Source organism: Zootoca vivipara, chromosome 2 (genome assembly GCF_965207765.1).
Source record: "Zootoca vivipara chromosome 2, rZooViv2.hap1.1, whole genome shotgun sequence".
NCBI classification, from domain to species: Eukaryota; Metazoa; Chordata; class Lepidosauria; order Squamata; family Lacertidae; genus Zootoca; species Zootoca vivipara.
The window spans coordinates 67,202,854-67,227,092 of record NC_142584.1 but is presented as its reverse complement, the minus strand read 5'-3'; the positions used below and the strand labels follow the sequence as shown (position 1 = coordinate 67,227,092).

Sequence of the window (24,239 nt, the reverse complement as noted above, 5' to 3'; positions counted from 1 at the left end):
AGGATCAGACGGGAAGTAGAGGTAACAATCTCATCTATAGGAGAACATACATTTGTGCTGAGCTATTTTGTGCTGACTATATCACTGGATATTACTACTGTCATTGGTGAGCCTTCTCCAGGAAAGGACGTAGCAAGACATAAGTGGATGTTTGTGGATGTGTATCCTGACCTTCCTATAATGAGCTCAGGGTTGCATTTGCAAGATTCCTGGGCAGCCTCCCATCCACTCCCCAGACCTACTTAGCTCAGAGTTGGAATTACATTGGGTGATGCCCTAAGGCCTCACTTACTCTATAGGGTTGCCTTACCAGCAGTGCCATTAACTGTCCTACACGATGGCTTCTAGCTAGCTGCCTCTTCATACGGCATTCTGCCATTCATTGTATAGATGTGGATGCATATGTGTGTACATGTGCATGCATGAGCCTGCACACGTGTATGCATAACACACACGAGTACACAGACGTAGACTTTGGAGGTGCTTCCCCCCCCTTTTTTGTGGCAGCCCCAAGACTTCACATTCCTCCCAATTTGTTGGGGCTAGGGCCAGCCTTGGCTTACTTGCACAAAAAAACCCTCCCTTTTCTGGAGAGAGAAGCCAGAGCTTGGGTTTGGGGGGGGGGGTTGTGGAATCGGTGAGGAGGGCGGGAGAGCAAGAAGCTAAATTAAGAGCGTCTGTTTGAATAGAAGCCTTTTTGTCTTGAGTTTATGGAGTGCGAGGCTGGGGCTTCCTGCTACACAGGAAGCGCAGATTGGAACCAGATTGGTGGGACCGGAGCGGGGTGGAGGGGCGGGCAGGAAAGACGGGGGTGGGGGAAGGCCGGCTCTTCTATCGCCACTGATTTCCACGGCTTGGGCTCTCGGCGCCTCTGTTCCTCTCGCCCCTGCCCCCTCCATCGCTCCCAGTTCAGATCACGCTGCGCGGCCCGAGGGCTTGCTGAGCGCGCGCGCGCAGGCTCCAAACGTCATGCGATTCTTTTTTTTAAAGGACATCTCAGATTTCTTAACAGTCCTGCTCCGCAGAAGGGTCCCTGTATAAGCAGGAACTTCAAAGCTTCCCTTGTGACGCGGGGGTGGGAAATGAATTTTTGTGTGTGAGAGAGTTTTTGAATCTTGGACCAGCTGTGCAGTGTGTGAGCGCTCTCTCTCCCAACCCCCGAAAGTCTTTAAGAGGCTGCAGCGAAGTGGCACCGTGCCCAGATAGCCCATGTCAGCCCTCTGGGAATGGAGGGCATTCTGGTGGTGCTATAGATAGAACCGCTGTCGGGGGAAAAACGGGAAGGAAAAAGAAACCAGAGCAGCGGTGGTTGGGTTTGCAGTCGTAGGACCACTTGGGGCAAATGACTGTTTGCTTCCACTTTCAGGAGTGAGTTTGGCCCCTTCCGCCCCCCCCCTTTGAAGTGAAATCATGAATCCACTCCTGAAAGCAGTGGATCTGAAATTGCTTCCCCTCGGAGCTGGGTGGGTGGAGAACCAGGAGGGGAGGGGAGGGGAGCCAATGGAGTGAATAGAGCACAGCATCAGGAAGAAGGGAGCAGCTCCCGATGAGGTACGGGGCTGATTTGCCAAAGGGAATTGAGAGCGGTGCCGGGTCCGTCCAGGAACGTGTGGAACTGATTAAGCAGCATATGGGAGTCATTACTTAGCAAGGGCTGGCGACTGGGGGAAGGGAGCTCTTACCCTGGCGCCAAAGGATTCACGCCTAACCCCCCTCCCTCGAATAAGATTCATTGGACCTTTGCTTCTTAGTGCCTGAACCCGATTTTTTTTTTTTTGGCGGGTGGATGTGAGAATACAGTAATAAGTTTGCGGGACACTGTAAGGCAGGCAGCATGAGCAAAGGGAAAAAATCAGGCAAAGGGAGGTTTTCTTTGCATCTGGACATCTAGCTAGCTGGGGGATGCATTGCTTTGAACAGAACCGGACTCCTGTTGCCGAAGTCTCTGCAGGCTGGTCCTTTCCAGCATGAAGCTGGCTGGGTTGGGGGCGGGGAGAGACACCCAGAATATCTTCGGTTCTGCTTTGCTGTGGAAGCAGCATTAAGGTGCTGGAAGGTGAAGAGCTGAGCAAGAGGTGCTAATGAGTCCCCTGTCAGTGTGAAAGGCCAAGCCCAGCCATATGGTTCTTTTGGAAGGATGGGAATCTGCCCTCTGGGTTGGCAACAACCTAGAAGAGCAAATGGGATGGACCATATGGTCCCAAATGGCCAAGATTTTTTTTGCGGGGAGGCAGCTTTCACTTCCAACTCTAGCCTTCCTCCTCCCATGCATGTTCTTCCAAAAAAAAGAGGCATGGTCAGGAGCGAGACTTTGCATGTTTCAAATCAAAGCATATCCCCTCTCGTTTACAGGGATTTGGCTTTTGCATGCACGCTCTTATTAATGCTTTTAGAAAAAGTGTCCACTCATTTGGAATAATCTCTCCAAGCCAGTGTACATAATAAGATAATTATCAATCAAACACAGATTGCAACCAGCAAAACATTTTTAAAAGAAGTATTCATAACTGAATGATGTGTTTGGATAGTCTTGCTGAAATAAAAAGTTTTCAGCTGGTGTCTAAAACAATAGAGGAAGGGCAACTTGCAGGGCACCAATGCATAGCTGCTACCACACTACAGCTGAGCTTGCTGCACCAGCCAGCTGAAAACATGAGTTCCTCCTTCCTGCTTCTGTTCTGTTCCTTTTTGTAATTTGCTTTCCGTTCTTCCGAATACCAGCAGTACTTCCCAGGGCTTGCAGGAAGCATGGGTGAGTACTGTATGGTGCTCCTGTTTTCCATTGTTTTGCATCCACCCCTCCTTTCCATGAAATATATAAAACCTCAGTGTTAATTTGAAATAAGCTGGGAGAGAAGGTTTGGCCCTCCAGCTGAGTTGACTAGAAACAGCATCTCAACAGAGCAAAGGGCAAGACCCCAGATCCCAAGCAAAGGGGGCTGTGATCAGACCTTCCCTCTGAAAGCATGGACTGGGTGTGGGATCAACCATGCTGGCCTTGCTAGCCTGTCCAGACCTGCTTGCATTCAGCAGAAGAACTGAAAGGGCTTCTTGCAAACAGCTGTTTGGCTCCTCTATTTGATCAGGGGTCTTGCTCCCATGCGAGAACATGTGTACATGCAGCTGTACACATACGGAAACCCCTTTCAGACATGAAATCATAGAGTTGTAGAGTTGGAAGGGACATCAAGGGTATTCTAGTCCAACCCCTTGCAATGCAGGAATCTCAGCCTGCTGGGCCTGTGTAGGGGGCCCCACAAAGTGCAATCCCTTGCCCCATTCATCCCACAGTCTTCATGTGGACAGAGCATCTGAAAAGGGGTTAGTAGTATGCTTTGGGGTGGAGACTAGTGCAAGAGGACATGACTGTACAGCCTACCCAAGTACAGAGTCCCAGATGAGGATCTCAGCAAGAGAGAAAAGTTCCCTCCTACAATCCATGGCTTTGCTGCTGCGACTGGAGTTGATGAGACCTAGTGGTGTGGAGGCCTGTGCCCTGAAGCTAGCATGAAAGAACAGTAGCCCTGTACTTCTCTGGCTGGCAGAGGAGCTCTGTCTCCATCCTGTTGAGAAGCAGGCAGAACAGAAGGCAGTGCTCCGGGGCATGGGCCCCATCTGCACTATTCATTTAAAGCAGTATAATACCACTTTTAACCATCATGCCACCGCCCCCAAAGAATCATGGGAGCTGAAGTTTGTTAAGTGTTCTGAGAGTTGTTAAGAGAGCCCTGTCCCCCTCATACAGCTACAATTTCCAGAGCAGATTAACAAACAATCCCTCTTTCTGGGGAACTTGGGGAAATGTAGCTCTGTGAGGAAGAACACAGGTCTCCTAAGACTCTCAGCATCTGTAACAAAACACAGCTCCCAGGATTCCCTGGGGGAAGCTATGGCTCTTTAAAGTGGTATGACACTGCTTTAAATGTATAGGGCAGATGGGGGCACAGTGTTGTGCGCAGGAACAGAGGGAACTGTTGCTTCGCTTTTATAGGCTTGTGAGAGTGCTGGGCAGGGGTCTGGTGGTACGTCTGGCAGCTGCTTCTGTCCCCAGATTTAGGGTGGTATATATGCCCATGTGTCTCTATATATATTTCTATCATTTTTGACAACAAGACAGATTTGCTTTGGAGACCTAGGTGAATGCTACAGTCCAGGCCAGCCTTTCTCCTCCCCTGCTGGCCAGTGAGTTAGTCCAGGACAGTATTCCTTTGTGCGACAGTCTGACCCCACTAAGTTCTCTCTGGTCAGGGCACTTCCTGCTATGAACCACTAACTAGCCCCAAAGGGCTCCTTGTGAAAAGGACTGGCTGCTTCTTGTCCTCCTCTCTCTCTCTCTCTCTCTCTCCTCCTCCTTGCCCAGGGCCAAAACAGGCAGGCAGGGTCAACAGTGCAGGGGGCTCAGAGGTTCCGCAACATCCTGGGCCTTGTTCTGAAGAAAAGGACAATTGTGCATAGGCAAGGCGCCATCTCAATGTGTCTTTGTGCAACAGAGAGCCACAGATCATGAATGGACAGAAGGCAGCCTTAAAGAGTCCCCTCCGTTAGGCTTGTTGACAGTTGGCACATTCAGAGCCATCACGACTGGCAAGAACCATTTCATCCAGATCTGACTTCCTATACGCAGTGCAGGAGGAATGACTTCCTTCAGTTCATAGGGAAGCTGCCTCATGGTGGCCGCTGGCAGCCTACACTTACAGACAGCAGTTCTCTGAGATCTTGAACATGGGAACTTCTGTGCACAAAATAGATGATGTGCTACTGAACCACATCCCTTGCCTTTCGTATTAGATGCCACATCTGTTGCGATGGACTCCACTTAAAACATATTTTTGAGGAGAGGGCTGGTCTTTGTTTGGAGCCTGTGAGGGTTGTGCTGCTTTGCTTCTTAGAATTCTACTCTGTCCTTCCTCCAATAAGTTTAAGCCTCGCAACAGGCATATGAGGCGGGTTAAGTTGAAAGAAGAGTGAACTCTATGACTGATTTGAATCTGGGTTTCCCGTATCCAAATCCAGTGCTCTCCATGCTTTGGAGAACCCACCCACTCCCTTCCTTGGCATTGGGTGTTGCAATTGTTAGTTGCCTTTGCTGTTTGAAATGCCGCGTCAGATCAGAATTTGTCTGGTTTTATCTTTTATTTTTATTGGAGGTTATTATGTTCCTCCTGGCTAGATTAAAGCACCGCCCTTTTGGCACTTAAAAACTTCTCCTCTGTGAAGGTGTGCTACAATCAGTTCACCTCTTAACCTTCTTTCTGATAAGGTGAATAGAATGAGCTGCTACAATCCTTTGCTGCGAAGGTTTCCTTTGCTACAAACAGCTCTGCTTTTTTAATTTTTGAATCATAAATGAACTGTGGAGCCTGAATTAGACATGGTGCTTGTGATCTAGCAGTTGTGTCTTCCACGTTAAGGGTATTAAGGCTTAAGTTTAATAAAAAGATATTAGCAAGTCTAGTCATTCAAATCACTTTGTACTAACCCGTCTGTGGCCATTGGTAGTTACCAATATGGTCCTTTAGACTATATTCCTATGCAAACTTGCTTGGATGTAAGCCCAACACACAAAGGTTTTAGCTGCATGACATTTTAAAATAGGTGATCTAAAAAGGTTGCCATATGTCCAGTATTTTCCGGACATACCCGGAATGCTGCAGTTGGAAGCTCAACAACTTTTGTAGCCAGATTTTTACTTTTTGAAATATGGGGACCCTAGATCTAAGGCCTGACCCACTTGGCTCTACAGGAAATGGCTCCTTCATAGGTTACCTGGTTCATGCTGCAAGCATGTTGCGACATGGTACCTGCTGGGTTGGGTGATGCATTTAATTTTAGAACTGACCTTCTTTGGGTATCTGCTCTATTCTCACGCAACTGGTGAAGTGGACTTCAGACCACCAAGGTTTATGCATGGTAATAAGCATGTTCGTCTTATTATTAGTCTTGCCACGACACTCTTCACTGATTTTGCTTTAATCTCAGTATCGCCAGAAAGCATGGAGCTGCTGGGACAGAATTGAGGTGCCAGGTGTCGATGCCGAGGGAAAGGAGATCACCTTGAGAGACCTCTGCAAACACCTCCAGGTGAAGAGGATGACCAAGTAAAACGTTTCATAGGCAGGTTCCATCAGGAACCCAGATAGCATATGCTGGGATGGCCTATGCGACTTCTGCATGCTCCCTGCTACCATCACGACCCTCCTCATTACTATGCATGCCAGAGTTGCAGCAGTGGGTCTTCTCCTCTGCGGTATCCTGAGGTCCATGAGAGGCCAGTGGGCACAGCACTTTGAATGGGCATGTTGCACCTTCCAGCATTACAAATACAAAGGTATCCCTTACCAAGGTACCTTCATTCACTCCAATGTATATCAATGGGAGGCACCCGTTCTGTCCCAAAGACCCCATTGCCTTGATGGACCCATAATCCATTTCAGTTTGCTCCCTGCTCCTACTTTGCTCTTTTTTCTGGTTGGCCTGATTGTCCCACCCCATCCTCAACTGGTTCCCAAGACACCACTCCCATGTCATCCTTTTGAAATTAATGGACCTAACTTAACCATGTTCATTCATTTCAGTGGGTCTATTTTGAGAATAACTTAGCTGAACGCCACCCTCTCGCAACTTGTACTTAACCTGGTGCTCCTGGAGCTCTTTCAGTAGAGACTTCTGATTGTCTCTGTGTGGTGCTGAGTCCTGCCTGCTTTCACAGATGGAGCATTGCTTGGTGCTGCAGATGCTACTATATGGAAAAGCTCTTCTCTACGCTGGCTTCTCGGAAGAAAAGGCGAAAGAGCAGCAGCTATCCAGCAGGTAGGAGAATCCAAAGGAACAGAGTTTGGTGGTCACAAAGGAACATAAGAAGAGCCTGGCTGCTGGATTAAGCCAGTGACCCACCTCGTCCAACATCCTGTTCTCACAGTGGCCAACCGCATGCCTGGGGGAAACCCACAAGGAGGACCTAAGCAAAAGAGCACTTTCCCCCCCTGAACTTTCCAGCAACTGGCATATAGAGCATAGCTGTCAAGTTTTCCCTTTTCTCACGAGGAAGCCTATTCAGCATAAGGGCATTTCCCTTAAAAGAAAGGAGAACTTGACAGCTATGATATAGAGGCATGCTGCCTTTGGCAGTGGTGGTACAATATTGGGAATGTACTGTATCTGCTGATAGCCTTGTGCTCCATTAATTTGTCTAATCCAGGCTTCCTCAACTTCGGCCCTCCAGATGTTTTGAGACTACAGTTTCCATCATCCCTGACCACTGGTCCCGCTAGCTAGGGATCATGGGAGTTGTAGGCCAAAAACATCTGGAGGGCCAAGGTTGAGGAAGCCTGGTCTAATCCTCTTTAAAGTCATCCAACTCGGTGGTCATCCCTGCCTGCCGTGGAAGCGACTTCCATAATTTAACTTGTTCTGTGTGAAGAAGTACTTTCTTTTGTCCGTCTTGAATCTTCATTTTTTAAAAACAACAGCAACAACAAGCCTTAACATTTGCCCAAGTATATGTGTCCGAGAAGCCCCACAGCTAAAGTGACAGAGGGGACCTGGCCCATAAAAAAAAATAACATTCCCAAAATCTGTCCCCATCTTCACATTCCTTATCTCTCCTGACCCACCTCCTGTTTCCACCTTCTGCTCCTGATTCTCATGAAGCCTGAGGAGGGCCAGTGCCCCAGGTATTCTCAATGCATGGGTCAGGCAGAGAGAACCTTCCAATAGCTGTTTCTGGGGGGGAAGGGAGCTGTTCATGCATACAGGGTTTGTTTTTTGCAGAGTCCACACAACACCTTCAACATCAAAATGCCAGCTTGTATCCCTCCCCTCTGCCCCTAAATCCAGGTGTACCCTTTTCTCAGGAAAATCCAATACATGTGTTAACACATGGGTTTATTAAAAAACGAAACACAACTCTTATCAGTGATCCATTTGCAATATCTGAATATCATTTTTGCAATGTTAACATTGCAGTCAGACTCTCAGTGAGCCCTTCCACATTTCCTCCTGCCTGCAGTGGGGTTGGAAGTGGCATTTGCCCTGTTTTCCTCTCTGCTTGCCCGTTTTCTAGGGGCTGGGAAGCCACCGACCTGGAAGAGGGCAGAGGGACCCTCAGGAGTGTGGGATAGCTAGGCCATAGCTGCCCCCACTACAGGCCTCCTTCGAGAACACCCTGGGTTACTGTATCTGCAGCAGCTGCAAAGCCTCTGCGTCCTGTCCCTTCCATGCTGGGTAAACATCCTGCTGTCAGTGCCTCCTCCGCTGCTTCCTGGGGCAGACCAAGCTCTTCCCACCCCCCAAACGCAGGCTCTCCTGGGCCTCTGCCATCCACATACATCCAGAGGCAACATGAGTCCCTTACTCTACGATCTTTCCAGACTCCTTGGCAGGCTGTCCTGCTCTCTGCCCACTCACTCTCCCGCCTTCTCCAAACCCCCCCCCCATTCCTACACCAAAACAAACTGGGCTGCAGACTTGCTCAGGACGGATAGTTTCACTTTGGCTCCATCTGCCATTTCTTAAGCGGAGAGCAAAAGTGTGCTTGGTTTTCTGGTATGGTGCAGTGCAGGAGGAGGCTGGGGAGATGGCAAAGAAGTGCTAGCATCCCTCCTTCGAGAAGCTGGGTTGATTTTAGCTCCCGCTTCTGAACCACCATTCCGGCTGTATTCAGAGAGGGGAAAAGAACAAGGCCAATGTGGCAGGGAGGCAGGATTGAGCACTGGCAAGCTGCGTGTGCCAGTTTCTGGGTGCTAGACAGCAGGCTCTTGCCTTCCTGTCCTGCTTATGGGGTCCCCAGAGGTCTCAGCTCAACTACTGAGCGAAACAGGATGCTGGAACAGATCAGGCTTCGGTCTGATCTGGTAGGGATCTCTTCTTACATCCTTAAGGCATTTTCTTCTTTGATATATATATATATATATATATATATATATATATATATATATATATATATATATTCCCCCTCCCCACCCGCAAAAGGTATTATGAGTAGCAAACCCTGGGAAATGTTGGCTAGGTTGTTCCTGCTTATGGTTGCAGCTGCTGGATTTGAGAGAGTTTGGGTGTGGCTCTGCAGTTGTTTCAGGACCTGAGCACACCTGGTGAAGGATGTGTGGCAAACACCAGTACTGTAAATGACAGGGGATCGCCTCTGTTACCTGCCCTCTTGCGTCTGCCCTCCTATTCACCCTTTGCTTTCACTTTCTCAGACTGACGGAACTGGTTCGCTGTGCCACCGGAGAGGCTCTGTCCAAGGAGTGCCGGCTCTTGGTGTTGGAAATAGTCTGTGAAGATGAAGAGGACGATAGCATCTTACCACCTGTTCATGTCTGGCTCCGACCGAGGGATCCAACCAATGAGGATTAAAGGGAACTGTGTATATGTGTAATACAATGGAAACCTTTCGACTGGATAACTGCAATGTGCTGGATGGGGGGCTGCGCTTGAGGATGGTCTGGAAGCTGTGGCCGGTGCAAAGTTAATGGGCTTTACCATTCAAATGATGTGTGTGTACCACATTTAATTGATTATGCAGGATGAGGCCTACCTGATCCCCCCCCCAATATTTTATTCAATTTGGCACCCCTGGAATTGGATCCTTAGTGTGGTGGTACCTGCTCTTTGGAATTCCCTCCCCTTGGATGTTAGGCAGAGGCTGCCTCTGATGTCATTTTGCTGCCTACTGAAGACTTTCCTCTTCCAGCAAGGGTTTTAAGCTTGAAGCTTTCCCAGTCTGTTTCTGTGTTGGAATTGTTTTTTCAAATGTTATTGTTGTCTTACCGTTTGTTGCCTGGCACCCTGGGCTCCTTTGGGAGGAAGGGCAGGATGCGGATTAATTAATTTAATAAATGTGGGTAATATATGGAATGAGTAATGTGTATACACTGACTGTGATTAACCCAAATTCTATTTAAAGCAGAGATACGCTCCTTGCCTGATGAAGGTGGTGAAGAAGCATCTTCTCCAGGGACTAACCTGTGTCTGCCTGCAGGCCTTGTCTTGCTCTTGGGGTCTGAGCATAGCAGAGGACTAAATAGGAATGAGTTCATTCTCAGTAAGTGCAACCCACAGGCTTCTCCTTTTGAAAGACTCCCGGAATCTAAGCATTTTCTTCCCAGTACAACTATTAAAGGTGTGGCAGCAATGAAGTTGTAACACAGGGCAGGGAACCTCAGGCCCAGGTAGTGGGGGGTGAGCCAAATGTGGTTCCTTGTATAGCCATCAAATGACTCTGTAGGCCTGGGATAAAAGGTAAAGCGACCCCTGACCATTAGATCCAGTCGCGGACGACTCTGGGGTTGTGGCTCTCATCTCGCTTTACTGGCCGAGGGAGCCGGCGTACAGCTTCCGGGTCATGTGGCCAGCATGACTAAGCTGCTTCTGGCGAACCAGAGAAGCACACGGAAACGCCGTTTACCTTCCTGCCGGAGCGGTACCTATTTATCTACTTGCACTTTGACGTGCTTTCAAACTGCTAGGTTGGCAGGAGCTGGGACCGAGCGACGGGGACTCACCCCGTCGCGGGGATTCAAACCACCGGCCTTCTGAACGGCAAGCCCTAGGCTCTGTGGTTTAACCCACAGTGCCACCTGTGTCCCTGGGATACACCTTTCATAATCTCTGCCCTGCACCCTTCTTGAGTGCCTTCTGGCTCGAAAGACAGGGGGAAGTACGGTATGTTTGCCTGTTGGTAGAAAGAACCCTCTGTTTTTTGTGTGGCTGGAATATAGCCACAAAAGTATGAGTCACATCTGTTGCTCCACCCACTTTTTCCATCTGGCCCCACCCATTACTGGCATGTGGCCCTTGGAATGTTGCCTGTGATTGAAGATGGCCCCCAGGCTGAAAAAGCTTCCCTACCCCTGTTATGGGCATTAGCCTGCTTTGTTCCGACAGAGCAGCTGCAGAGTCCATAGAACTGCAGGGGAACGTGATAATTTCGTTTTCTCTGCATGGAGCTAGGAACTATGTAGGGAGAGGGGCACAGCTCAGCAACAGAGCGTGCGCTGCTTCCCAGAGTTCCCTGGGAAGAGAGAGCAACTATTAAACCACTCCAGGAGTCTTAGTTCTGTAAGGGAAAGAAGAGTTTCCTACTGATTCTCAGGATCTTTAACAAACTGCATTTCCCAGAATTCTTTTTTGGGGGAGCAACATCTGTTTAAAGTGGTACAATTTTGCTTTAAACATTTAACGCAGATGGGAGTCTAAGTGCTACACAGAATTTGCATTTAGGTTTGCCACTTATAAGACTGTGCAGCTGTTCTTAACATGTTTGAATATTCCACGCTTTTGGTTTGATTTTAAGGAGCAGAAGAGCGAGGGTCTCACACAAATCTTTCCTCCAGCAGCACTACTGATACCATCAGATAAGGGTAACTGAGCAACTGGAGGCGGCGGCCTTGTTCTTTTCACATCAAATTTCGGTAAAATAGCTCCCTGGTGTTTACATTAAGTTGGGATCATTATGGCCGTGTGCCCTCAGACGGATTGCATCTCCTGTTTACAGTAAACCTTGAGCAACACATTAGAGTAATGAGTCAGGCTTGCTACCGGTAGTGAAATGAAGCTCCTTTGATTTTAACAGTGACCCTACATCTACAGAAGCTGCTTTTGTAGCCGAGCCGGGGCAGTGTATCATCCTGCTCTTTCATCTTCTTTTCCGAGCTCTCCTGCAGATTGGACATTGCAATAAGGCACATTACAAAATGCTCTCCAGGAACTTCCCTTGAAAATCAGGATCTGCTCCCATGCCCGCTCCCTCTACAAAATTTCCTGTTCTCTTGATCACAGTGAATGACTCAGATCAAAAAGGTGTCTACAGCTACCATGAGACATAGGAAGCTGCCTTATACTGAGTCAGTCCATTGATTTCTATGCAGCTCCTGCCAACCTAGCAGTTCGAAAGCACATCAAAGTGCAAGTAGATAAACAGGTACCGCTACAGTGGGAAGGTAAACGGCGTTTCTGTGCGCTGCTCTGGTTTGCCAGAAGCGGCTTTGTCATGCTGGCCACATGACCCGGAAGCTGTATGCCGGCTCCCTCGGCCAATAACGCGAGATGAGCGTTGCAACCCCAGAGTCAGTCACGACTGGACCTAATGGTCAGGGGTCCCTTTACCTTTACCAAACTCCCCTCTGAGAAAGTCACTGCTGCGTGAGAAAGATCAGGTCAGATGAAACAACATCCTGACCCAGCATAATGTATACATACGTATATAACCATGGTTGAAGATCACATTTCCCTTTTACTTTCCATTATGAGCTCAGACCTCAGAAACCACTCTTCTGTAACATTGTCTGCTATGTGTGTCTGTGTAAGCATGCAAAAGTACAAAAATACGCCACGGTAAATAGCTTTGGAATGCTAAGCTCATATTCACGTGAAAAGGGAAAATGCAGCCCTCAGTAGTATTAACTGGACACCACACTGGAGAAAAACACTGTATTTTCTCACCCTGGGGTATTGTTCAGCTGGCTGTATGGTTCCACTGTTCACAATGTAAGGAAGACATTTTGAGGAACTGCGGTAAGGCAGATTTCCCTAGGCTGGTACCCTTCAGATGTTCCGGAATGTAGTTCCCCTCCACTATCATAGTCCCATCATAGTGGGCACCAGGTTGGGGAAGGCAGTAGTAAGGGATGGCTCCTGGAAGCCCCCCCTAAAAGTGAGAGACTGAGGCATCTGCAATCTGTGCAAATATGCAAAAGATAAAGGCAGAAGAGAAGACCTGGGAAATAAATCTGATCAAGTATGCTATTTTGAAAAGGTGCTATTTTTAACAGGGTAGGTGATTAACGATTGAGGGAAAAGCCTAACAAAGGTGTGAGGTTGATTTTTCCATGGGTGCAGGGGTCAAATCCTGGCTATAAAGCCCAATAGCTTCAACGAAGGGGGAGGAAATAGTGACATATTACACCCAATAGCCTGCATTTGGCTATTGTAAATAACAGAAGAAAAATCCCCTTGGCTTGTGTTGCACTGAAGGTCAGACTAGAGGACGGTGTTTTCTTGTAATCCTTTAGATCTACTGATTCAAGGGAGAGGCGTGTAAAGACTAGAAAAAGGCTTGTTTTTGGAGCTCGCTGGCTGGCTTGTGATGCAACTTCCCGAGCAAAATGAGCAGGGTGATGGCTCATAAACGGATTGTTTTAGGGCTCATTCACATAAGTGTGCTAAGAGGGACAATGCTACTGACAAAGAAGGGGGTTTACCACTTATCCCTCAGTCGCATGTTGGTGAAAGAAAGGTGCTGTTCAAAGAGAAGAGGCTGCATTCAGATACTGGGGGTCTACAGACAAGTGGAGTCTCAAAATCATGAGATTTTCTTATCACCAGGGATGTATCATAATAGGAGAACAATGCCAGTGCTATTTCTGTACCCTGAGCGTACATGCTAAGGCTTGTTGGGTTTCTTTTGTCATGTGTCCTCCCACAGTTTCCGGCCCTGTTGCTGTGGCCTACACGTTCACATTCATTCTGGATAGGTACATGTGCACAAATATATTTGGATTTAGTCAATTAAGAGTCTGAAACACAAAATTGCTACCATCATAAGGCTCTGTGGGGCAACCACCCTTGGAACACTGGGTTCCGGCTGCCTCAACTCAAAAAGGATATTGTGAAGATAGAAGGTTCAGGAAGAGGCAACCCAAATGATTGAGGCGCTGGAGAAACTCTCCTACAAGGAAAAGTTACCCACAGCATTTAGGTGGTGTTTTTTTATGTGAGGAAGGGGGTGGATGTGAGAGAGATGCATGGTGTGAAGAAAGGGGATAGTCCCCCTCTCAGATCGTAATACTAGAAATCAGGGGCATCCAATGAAGGTGAACTTCAGAAGATTCAGGAAACGCAAAAGAAAGTGCTTCTTTGCCCAATGCCCAGATGACATTCGCTCCCAGCCAACATGGCTAACTGACAGGGATGATGGGAGCTGGGAGTCTGGCAGCATCCTGGAGCATACCATGCTGGCTACCCTCGCTAAATACATTTACTTCTGAGCAGATATGCATGGGCTTGCATTGTTAATCTGTTTTAAATGTTATCTTTCTAGTCCTCATGATTGCAGAGATGAGACTGAAAAGCCTGTGGGCAGCTATCAAGAATATTTCATTACTGGGTGTTTCTTTGTCAGGGGACAGGACCACTTAACTTCAGTAGCTTTAGTTTGACTGCTCTAATCTCAGTTAAACAATTCCTAACTCCATCAAACCAATTGCATGCAGAGTCACGCAAATTAAGGGCACTGATGAAATATGCATAACTTCTAAATTCCCTTGTCATATTTGCATAATTAAGCAATGGAAATCACTCTGGCAATGTCCTGCGGCTTACAGTGGGTTTTTTTTGCTTTGTTTTTAAGGATTGGGGTGGATGGAGAAGCTTGTACCCTCCAGATGTTTCAGGCATCAGATTGGGGAAAGCTGTTGAAATGGACCTGCTGCATCACAGCCAGCCTCCAAGGACCAGACAGTGAAGAAAATGAGCAGAATAGCCATCATAGTCATACTCGTTTGTAGGTTTCATGGGGCATCTGGTCATTTACTGTCGGTAACAAAATGCTTGATGAGGGAAGCATCTTGTCTGATCCAGCAAAGCAGTTCTTATATGCAGGGGGTGTGTTGTTTTTTTTAAGGCAGATTCTCCTGTATGTTTATGCTATCACAACTTCTCCATGCTCCTTAATTTTGACATATTTCATCCTTGTCCTTGATATTTTGTGCCAGGAATATACACACTTTCCCCAGATAGACATCCTGCAATTTGTGTTATTGTGTGCTTTCTGACTCATTCCCACTCTTATTTTAAGGGATGGGTAGGAACAACTGGATCTGGCAGCTTTCATGTAACCTGGAAACGTAAGAAAGGCTCTGACATCCAATTAGTCTTCAGTAGTCCTTGTTATCCATTCTTCACAGGTATTTGATGTTGCTGATGGGATTAATCAACACTGTTAGGTGTGACTGTGGTTCGGCAGTATTTTTGCATACTGTTATCTGTTCTTAGCTTCATCAATTCTGTTTAATGATAAAGCGAACACATTTGTCCATCAGTTCTAGGTATTATTTGAGTATCATTTGAGTATGGACACATGGTAAATTTGAAAGCTTCAGCAAACATTGGTTTGGAATAACTGGTTGGATTTGTTGTAGTTTGTTATTTTGCTCCTTCATAACTGCACCTAATGAACAACCCTGACAGATGAAGTCCCTGTTTTTATGTGAGCACTAATTGTCATGCTATGATTATTCCTTTCACCGTTTTTATTTGGGTACCAGAACTAGCTAGCGGCCTGCTCTACAAATGGTGCCCACTATAATTGCAGATGTATGCCGGAAAGCAAGTGATTCTTGACATAATTTACAGCTCCTGTCTTGGCCCTTTTGAAATCTCCCTTGATGGAAGCATAGACTGGTTCTCCTCCTGGCTTCTTTTCACCAATTGAACTGAAATCTAGCACAAAATGTTCTGCACCATTTTATCAACCTAAATTAACTATCTTAGGAGTGTATCTTCTACTCCTTCCAGTTTCAAGTTGGCACAATGAGAAACTAAAAGAAGAAGAAACTCTGTTTTAGCTGAGCCTGCAAAGGAAATAATTTTTACATTTGAGGACCACACACAGCAATAATTCTCTACATCAAATCCCTCAAGAGTTGCAATTGCATTGACAGACTTCCCTGTATTTCAAACTTCACGTTCTCCAACAATTGAAAGGTACTATACTGATATTTGCCAGACTGATTTGAGGTCTGTAGTTTAAGATAGGCCAACCCATGTCTAGGAATCAAAACTTGACATAGTCTCAATTTCTGGGGAAATACTTTGGGCTGAAAGTTCATTGTTCCTTGCCTCCTTATATTTACTCATGTTATTACATTGGCATTTTAAATGGTGCTTCAGCTACAAACAAGACTGGATGTGTTGACTTACTTGGGGTTAACTCAGAGAACAGCTAAAATGTAGTTTGGATCAAGCAATGCCATTTACATGCACACACACACACACCAGACAGATTTAATGTAGAAAAAAGGCATTTATTTACAGACAACTGTAAAAAATATAAATCTGTTCCATTAAGAAAACGAGCATTTAAAAAAGAGGCAAGGCTAAATGTAGCCAATCACATCATTGCAAATGATCGGCTGCCGGCTCCGGCAGTTCATGAGGGCAGCAAAGCTGCTACAGTCTGTGGAAAGCTCACTGATGTTGGCGTAGGACTGGTGGAAGTAGGGTAATGGAGGTCGCCCTCCCAGACCTGCGGGGCAAGAGAAACGCTTGGTGCCGTCAGGGTCCTGTTTGGCCCGCTCTGTGCGCGAGATGCCAGCCAGCCTGCGGCGTACATTGCCAGAGAGGTTGAGCAGGAAGCCATGGGGCTTAGCCAGCCAGCGCTGCAGTCGCCCCCGTTCCCCACTTTCCTCAGGCAAGTCCATCCAGTTCTCAACCAGGTCAGCAAAGCAATTGTCCCCCAGCACTAATGGCTGCCGGTTGCGGCTCTGTGACAAAAGGGACACGGTCCAGTCCCCGGCATCTGTGGGCTCGACATCCCGCCACCGCTCCAAGCAGGCATCTGAAGCAGATTTGGGCCTAGGCCTCCTGGTGGGTGCCCGGCGGCGCAGAAAGCCCCCCGAGGAAAGCTTGCTGGCTCGCAGGGGTGGGGGCCCCTCCTCATCCCGCCAGCTGCTCCCAGACACTTCAGAATAGCCCGAGTCAAACTCCAAGCTCCGCTCGCTGCTCGGAGGAGAGAAGGCAACCTCTTCCTCTACGGCCGTCTCCAGGCAACAGGCAGAGTCTGCTTCCGAAATGGCGGATACCCGTGGGCTGGTACACTGTTTTGGGGAAGGCATGGCAGGGAGCGGCCTCATCTCCTGGGGCTCCAGTCGGATGTCTCGGTCGTGAACCCTCTTCAGGTCGTGGAGGGTCCGCATCATGCACTGCATCTGGCCCCGCAGCACCTCGCTCGACTCCTTCATGCACAGCTGTGAGGGGAGAAGACAGACACATGGTCATCTTCCTACCACTGTCACCAGCACAACATAATAGATGATCCATTGCCCATAACATTGTGGGGAAATGGCGCAACACAAAATTACATCCAGATTGGAGCCTTCAAACATACTTCAAGCAGACTGCTACTTGCCCACCTTCAGAGTATACTTGTATAGGGTTGTAGTATTAGCCCAAGTAAATTTAATCCTATAGGCTACACATCCAGAGAGAAAGCCCTGTGTGGATCATGAGTCCAAATAATGCAAAAGGCAGAAAACTGGAGGATCACTGACTGCTGAGAAATGAGCACCTGACCCCGCATGACCCAGGCCTCCTCCGGCAAAAATCAGATCATTTGCTTGAATTAATGCCAATGACTGTCCTCTGCCTCCACACATCTATTCTCTGGCTCCCTGGTAACATTATTAGCACTGCGCACTTGTGTCCCACAAGCACCCTTCTGTTGCACTCGGCTTACCCAGCCCAGGAGCCCAAGCCTCTCTCTCTCTCCTAGCATGTGCCAGCGTTTCCAAGGCCTGCCGAATGCCACGAGGCTCCTTGCAGTTTTTACCTTGATGTGTGAGGGGCACAGATCTGACTTAGCCTAGGTGTGGAATTGGGAGCTGGAGCCGCACGCGCAAGCCCTTGCCCCGTCTCGTCTCGGCAGGCCCCCAGCCCCGAGGCAGAGCTTTTCGGCAGCTTCTGCACGTTCCAAGCCCATCCCCGGCTGTGCAAGCAGCAGCTTGTTGCAGCGAGTGAGCCGCCCTACCCGGCAGAAGATGACACACAGAGGGTGTGTGTTGAAGTCTCCAGGTATTGCACAAGCAGTCCCACCCACCCACCCACCCAGCCACGCAAGAGGAGGGGAAAGCCGGGAGAGAAGGCCACAGAAATGCGAGGAGTAATCAGCTGGGCCTGGAATGGGGGCAGGTATTAATTTGCAGCAGTTTAAAAAAGGGTGTGAAGTTCAGTTGGGAGCTATAACAAGCTTCAGAATCCTGCACCCCTTTCACCCAGAACCACCTGGAGGTCTCTCATTTTTTTTCCTGTTGCGCAGGAGGAGGGCAGGACATCCAAGCAAGCCAGAATGATGCAAACCATCTTTTCAGGAAGGACCATAGCTCAGTGGCAGAGCATCTACTGTACTTTGCTAGCAGAAGATCCCAGGTTCAAATTCCCTGGCATCTCCAGATAGGACTGGGGGAGATCCCTGGAGAGTTCGTGTGTAGACAATACTGAGCTAGATGGACCAGTGATCTCATTCAGTATAAGGCAGTTTCCTGTGTTTTCTTGTTTTTAAAAAAATCCATAGGAAAGCAAGGGGTGCACATGCACAGTCTCCAACAGGCAAGCATATTGAATAGTGACAGACCCCCCCCCCCAAAAAAGGGGCTAAGGAAAATGTGAGTCAGCATGAAAGAGATGGTCAGAAGTTACTACAGGATCCCTTTGTGTGTTGGAGAGAATTCACTGCAGAAATAGATGCGTATAAAGGCAGATTTCTCACAAGCCCACAAATGTACCCTGGTTATCCCTAACAGCTGAAATGTGCAGAGGTAAGTGTTCAACTGCTAAGGCCACCAGAGTCCTGGTATCTTATTTCTTCTTCCGCTCTGTTCCTCCAGACCCACTTCCTGTCGTTTTCTAAAGTCTCCACAGTTCAGCAAACAGCAGTGCCGTAAGGAGTCCCATGGCCCCTTCAGTCAGTCCGGTGGTGACACAGTTCGCAATAGTCCCCCAGCGGCTGGGCTGAAAACCTGGAACCCATCAAGACGTCTGTTTTGGGTTAGGTCCCAATCGTAATTGCAAGGCTAACCATGTGAGCCATAAAAAAGAAGGGGGGGAATGCCCATAGATCACCTCTTTCCTCCCCCAACTCCCATGCATAACACTTCCTGTCAAGGAAAAACACAAACTCCTTTCTTAGGCACCGCATCAGATAAACTCTATTTACACAGCGACGGTTAGTCAGCCGTTGATGGGATTTTATGAGAGGACAACCCCCTATCTGAACACCACACAGGTTAGGAAACAACGGTTGTTTCAGCGCTCAGGAGCAGCTGCAAAGAGATGGAATTCTTCTGAGTCAGTATCACACATGCGCATAAGCTATGACTCCGTATGCTCCCCAAGGTTTGAAACCCTGTCTTGGGATCTGGCTAACAAGATCATGCTGCTAACAAGCCAGATACTCCCGAGTCATTTTTACCAAGTCAGGTCACTGGTCTACATAGGTCAGTACTGTCTACACCAGGCATCCCCAAACTGCGGCCCTCCAGATGTTTTGGCCTACAATTCCCATGATCCCTAGCTAACAGGACCAGTGGTCAGGGATGATGGGAATTGTAGTCCAAAACATCTGGAGGGCCGAGGTTTGGGGGTGCCTACACTACACTGACTGGCAGCATCACTCCAAGGTTTCGGACAGGAGACATTTCCAGCCCTGCCTTCCACATGCAAAGCGGATGCTCTACCAACAAACTATGTCCCTTCCCAAGCAGTACATTTTCCTGCTAGCCTGTGGATCAGGCCCATGTTGCAATTCTTGAGTTGGGCCAACTCTGGACATTCGACCCACCCTGTGCTTGGTGTCTCCTCTCTCTTCCTGCCATGCCTCCTCCTCTTACCTGAGCCACCACCATTGAATCTCTGACCAGGAAGCATGCATTCCAGTTGCCTAGCAACCACTTAACTTCTACCTCTTCTGGACCAGTCAGGATGATTAACTGGGGTGGGGGTGTGAAGGAAGAAACAGGATAGCGCATGGGTGCTTGATGCCTTCCCAAGACCGACATCCATGGCCAGCTATGGGGAAGGGCCATCATTCAGAGGCAGAGCATCTGCTTTTGCAGGTTCAATCCCCGACATTTCCTGGTAGGGCTGGGAAATATACTGCTGAAGCTGCTGCCAGTCACAGCTGAGACAGTACTGAGCTGGATGGACCAATTATGTGATTTGGTATAAGGCAGCTTCCTATGTTAATGTCACATTGCCTGGCTGGACAAGTTTGGGAAGGAGTAAGGGAAGAGAGAAAGAGCCAGGTGAAAGAGCCCTGGAGCCTCTTATGTACTGCCAGTCAGCACAGTACAATTTCCTAGACAAGGCCTCCAGATGCCAGAGGAGAACTCAAGAAATTGATCCACAAGCTTAGCACATCCAAATAGGAGACTAATGGCTCCATACAGGTCGGCTCCACTAGGTCTGTTGCCACTAGACCATCTCTGAGCAATCAGCTGTTTGCAAATGCCTTGAAGTCAAGTTTAAAAAACAAGATTCCTGCAAAAACGTTGCTTCCCTCTGGCAGCTGAAAGGTGTCGGATTTCCAAGTTCAGCATTAGCCATTATTTATCTATTTTTAATGTATATAAGGCATTCTTGTTCTGTTTTTCAGCAGAAGCTTGAATGATTTAAGACTTGATGCTTGGCTTTTGTTGATGTGATTTTATTATTATATAGCGGTACCTTGGTTCTCGAACGGCTTAGTTGCCAAACAAATTGTTCAGTTTTCGAATGGTTTCAGGAGTCGAGCGAACTCCCGGAATGGATTAAGTTGGAGAACCAAGGTACCACTGTAGTTCTGTCAGTTTGCTATCAGCTGCATTCATCTTAAAAGGCAGGCTTGACACCTTCCCCTGAATTTCCAAAAAATACGTACTGTAGACTACATAACATCTTCTGGCAGTGGGTTCCAAAGATTATGAGCAATCATCATGAAGGTCCTGCTCTTACCTCTTGCAATTATTAGCTACAAGCCCAGAGCTTGTTGCCCTACTCTTAAATGGCACACAACAGTTCTTAAGGAAGAAAAGGGGAATGGAGATTCTGTAGCATTCCAGATGTTGTTAAGACTGCAACCTCCATCAGCCCCAGCCAGCACGGCCAATTCTCGGGGGTGACGGGAGTTGTAGTCCAGCAACATCCGCAGGGCCGTAAGTTCCCCATCCCTATGTGTCTCAGGATGTGAACATCTTGAAAGGTTAAACTTTAACCATAAAACTTCCGTTATAGGCAGCGCCTTTAACCGTCAAAACCAGGGTTGGGCCCAGAAGCAAAACCGCCAATGCTACACTACAGGGGGGGGGAAGCTTTTATTTATTTAGGAAATTCCTGAACCATACCTTCATCCAAAAATGGATTCCAGGGCAGTGCACATAAGAATTCCAACTGCCAATACAATACAGCAAAACAAATTTCCATTACACATACAACCACCCTTCATCACAAAATACAGAGAATGCCTTTCAGTGATGCATGCTGGGATAATGTCCATGGCCTACAAGCTTCAACCAAAAAGAAACTGTGGGGGGGGGGTGGCACTGCAGCAGCTATCACACATATCTATAGTGGCCTGATTTCGAAAGAAAATAATACTGCTGCAAGCCTCACAGTATGGCTTTTGCAAGGGAGCTGCCATGCCCCTTAAAAGGATGGCATTCATAGGGACTGTCAAAGTGCCCCTCCCTGATATAAATATGAAACAGAGACTGCATTAAGCTTTCTAGAGACTTTCATCTTTCACAACAGCCTCATTCAGAGTTCAGTAAATACACTGGGGAGGGGGGGGACACACCAGCTTCACCCTCACACATACTGTGGGTTCCCCACCCTGATCTTCCAGGGTTCTAAAATGTATGGAGATGGCGACAGGAAATTCCCCTTGTCAGATGATCACCCTCCAACTTGTGGAAAGCAATCGATTGATAGGACAATGGGAAGGGGGAAAGCCTGCCATGTCCCCCCCCCCCGCCCCAATGTGTTTACTGAACTCTATCAGAGAAAGCCTGAAGAGAGCTGACATCTGCTGGCCTTCTGGTTCTGACTCAGAGGAGAATTCAATAGCTGAGCAGCTCAAAACTCCTTCCATCATTACATCACTTCCTCTATGAGAACTTCCCCTCTCTCATGCAGAACAATTTGGATGGGCCACATGGATCCTCTGAGTTTTGGCATACACAGGTGTGTGTCACGTTGGAAAACCGTGATTCCTATTCAAATATGATACAGAACTCTATGTGTCTCAGCTGTGTTTCAGGATGGTGAAGGAGATGCCACAGTCTAGGAACATGCTGGTTTTGGGGAAGAAAACCCACCTAACATTGCCCTTCAATGGTCAAGCTCAGCATTTCCTAGAACAAAGAGGGTGTGGAACAATAGAGGTAGCCAGGGCAGAATCCTGGCCCAGTTGGTGCATGGTACCATTAGCCAGCTGCCAGGACTCCTGCAGTGCTTATTCCTGAGCTAGGCCCCCTGAGGGTCTTAGGCCACCATTTGAACTTTGTACAATGCCCTGGAACCTCTACATTGGGACCATTGCGAGCAATTTAAAATGGCAGCCTGTAGATGCTCACTGCTTCCAGGATAAACTCACCAATGCATGAAGGGAGCCATCAGAGGAGATTTACTCAAAGGCCCCTTCAGTTCTGGAGCTGACTCTAGTAGACTCACATCATCAGAATATCAAGGAAATCTCAGAAACTATTCTAATTTGGCATAAGCACGAGACTTCACATGTAGACTACATGCAGACAGAAATAAGGGTGCATATAGAAAGCCTAAGCCCTCTCTTTCCAGACATACAAGACACATCCATAAACCATCCAAGTTCTCTAGAGTGGCAGAATCTTCTCTAGGGACTGTTTACAGTCTGCAGTACCCAGACCGAGCACTAGAGGGTAAGCCCCATGGATGGACTTGTTTCTAGAAGACCTCAGGATGCCCAACAGGCATTCCCTCTGTCCGCCACAAGTAACTCTGAATGTGAGCTAGGCTGTTCAAATGAGAAACTTCGTAAGCAAGCCTTCCTTTGTCCATAAGCAGGCTCCTCCGTACATGGGGGATTTGCAAAATTCTATTTTTAGAGCTGATTCCATATATTCCTTCTGTTTCATGTTTTCCCCCCATAAAAAGGCCCACGACAGTCGGCAGGGATCCTCCTTGTCTGACGCTGCCTCCTGCCTCCCTTTGCAGCACGCAAGGCTCATCTTCACCCTGCGAGATCTGTTCCAAGCTGAACCAGGGATCACCCGGGTTCCTCAACCCCAGAATCTATTTTGGTTGACAGAACATAAGAAGCGCCTCACAAACGCGCGCAGAACCCATTTCATTAACTATTAAAATTACCAGACCCTCTCCTTCTGGGATTAGCGGGCACGGATTTCTAGGCGTCCGTTTTGCAGCGTGATCTTCACTCTGAAATATAGAGTGATTTCACCGATTTCACCGCCGGGGTTGGCACCCAAGTTAGCCTACACGGGATGTACTTCCAACATGCCGCGTTCCCTAGTAAGAAGAGCGCATGACGAGTTCCATGGGACTTACTCCCATGTAAACGCGCCCGGGATGGTAGTCTTAGCGGCACCGCCGCCGGGATGCCGACTCCTCGGCTCAGCGAGATCAGGTCCCTGAGGCCAAGGAGGTCACCTCCAGGGACAGCCTTGCAGTGGCATCGGCGGCGCCAGGATAGGGTGACCCGCCACCTCATTAGCCAGAGTGCAGGGCAGAACAGCAACGTCTGGCCGAAGAAAGAGGCAACGCGGCGCTGACAGCTCCCTCAGCCAGCCAGGGCGGGACGCAACCCACAACCCGTACATTGTACACAGGCGCCGAAGCCGCAAGCCCCGTCTTGCTGCGCCGGCGCTTTTCGTGCAGAAGGCTTTCTCCCCGGGGGGACGGCAGTCGCAAGGTACCGTAGGTGCGATCAAAGGCACTGCTCCTCGTCCAGACTGCTTTCTCTCGGCACCCGGAGCCCCCCGACGGCGCGTCCCCTGGCTCCCCCCCCGGCCCAGCTCTATCTCTCTCCCCCCCCCCTGCTACAGGCACCTCCCTGCACTTACCACTTCTGCGCGGAGGTGGCTCACGAAGGCGTCGAGGCGGGCGCTGTGCATGCCAGAGCCGGGGCGCTCAGCTGCCTGCCAGTGGAAGGGGGCTGCTGCTGCTGTCCGAAGGACTCCAGCGAGAGACCCGCGCGCGAGCGAGGAAAGTTTCTCGCTGTCTGGGCGAGACTCCGACTTTCTCCCCAGCTCAGTCCTGAGCGGGCAGAGCGCCCCGTTTGGTTCGGGCCGAGCTCCGCCCCCGTCTCGCGATCGGACCAATGAGCGCCCGAGGCCCCGTCTCTGCTCCACCAAGAGCCAATGAGCGGGCGAGGTGGGTTCCTGTAACCCGAACTTCCCTGGGTCGTCTGTAATTTAATTAGAGTCCCATATTAGGAGCCAAAAGGTGCTGCGGGTGGAGAGACGGGGGGCCGGCGCAGCAAACGGGCCGTT

The 24,239-nt window shown here is 48.6% G+C and overlaps 2 protein-coding genes across 5 annotated transcripts in view; one reads left to right on the top strand and one right to left on the bottom strand.

Annotated features, from left to right (window-relative positions):
* Positions 1-9,858, top strand: part of UBA7 (ubiquitin like modifier activating enzyme 7) — a 51,047-nt gene extending 41,189 nt beyond the window's left edge. For all 4 annotated transcript variants that reach the window (XM_088662129.1, XM_088662128.1, XM_060271574.2 and 1 more), the window contains 3 exons: positions 5,980-6,081; positions 6,710-6,810; positions 9,201-9,858. In XM_088662129.1, the coding sequence (XP_088518255.1) occupies positions 5,980-6,081; positions 6,710-6,810; positions 9,201-9,357 (360 nt within the window). In that variant the 3' untranslated portion in view covers positions 9,358-9,858. The remainder of the gene's footprint in view (positions 1-5,979; positions 6,082-6,709; positions 6,811-9,200) is intronic.
* A 6,146-nt stretch (positions 9,859-16,004) lies between these two features.
* Positions 16,005-24,038, bottom strand: INKA1 (inka box actin regulator 1). The gene is made up of 2 exons (XM_035105933.3): positions 23,811-24,038; positions 16,005-16,967 (listed from the first exon to the last, which is right to left on the bottom strand). The coding sequence occupies exons 1-2, from the start codon at positions 23,859-23,861 to the stop codon at positions 16,098-16,100; spliced, it is 921 nt and encodes a 306-aa protein (XP_034961824.1). The 5' UTR covers positions 23,862-24,038; the 3' UTR covers positions 16,005-16,097.
* Between the last annotated feature and the right edge of the window lie 201 nt (positions 24,039-24,239).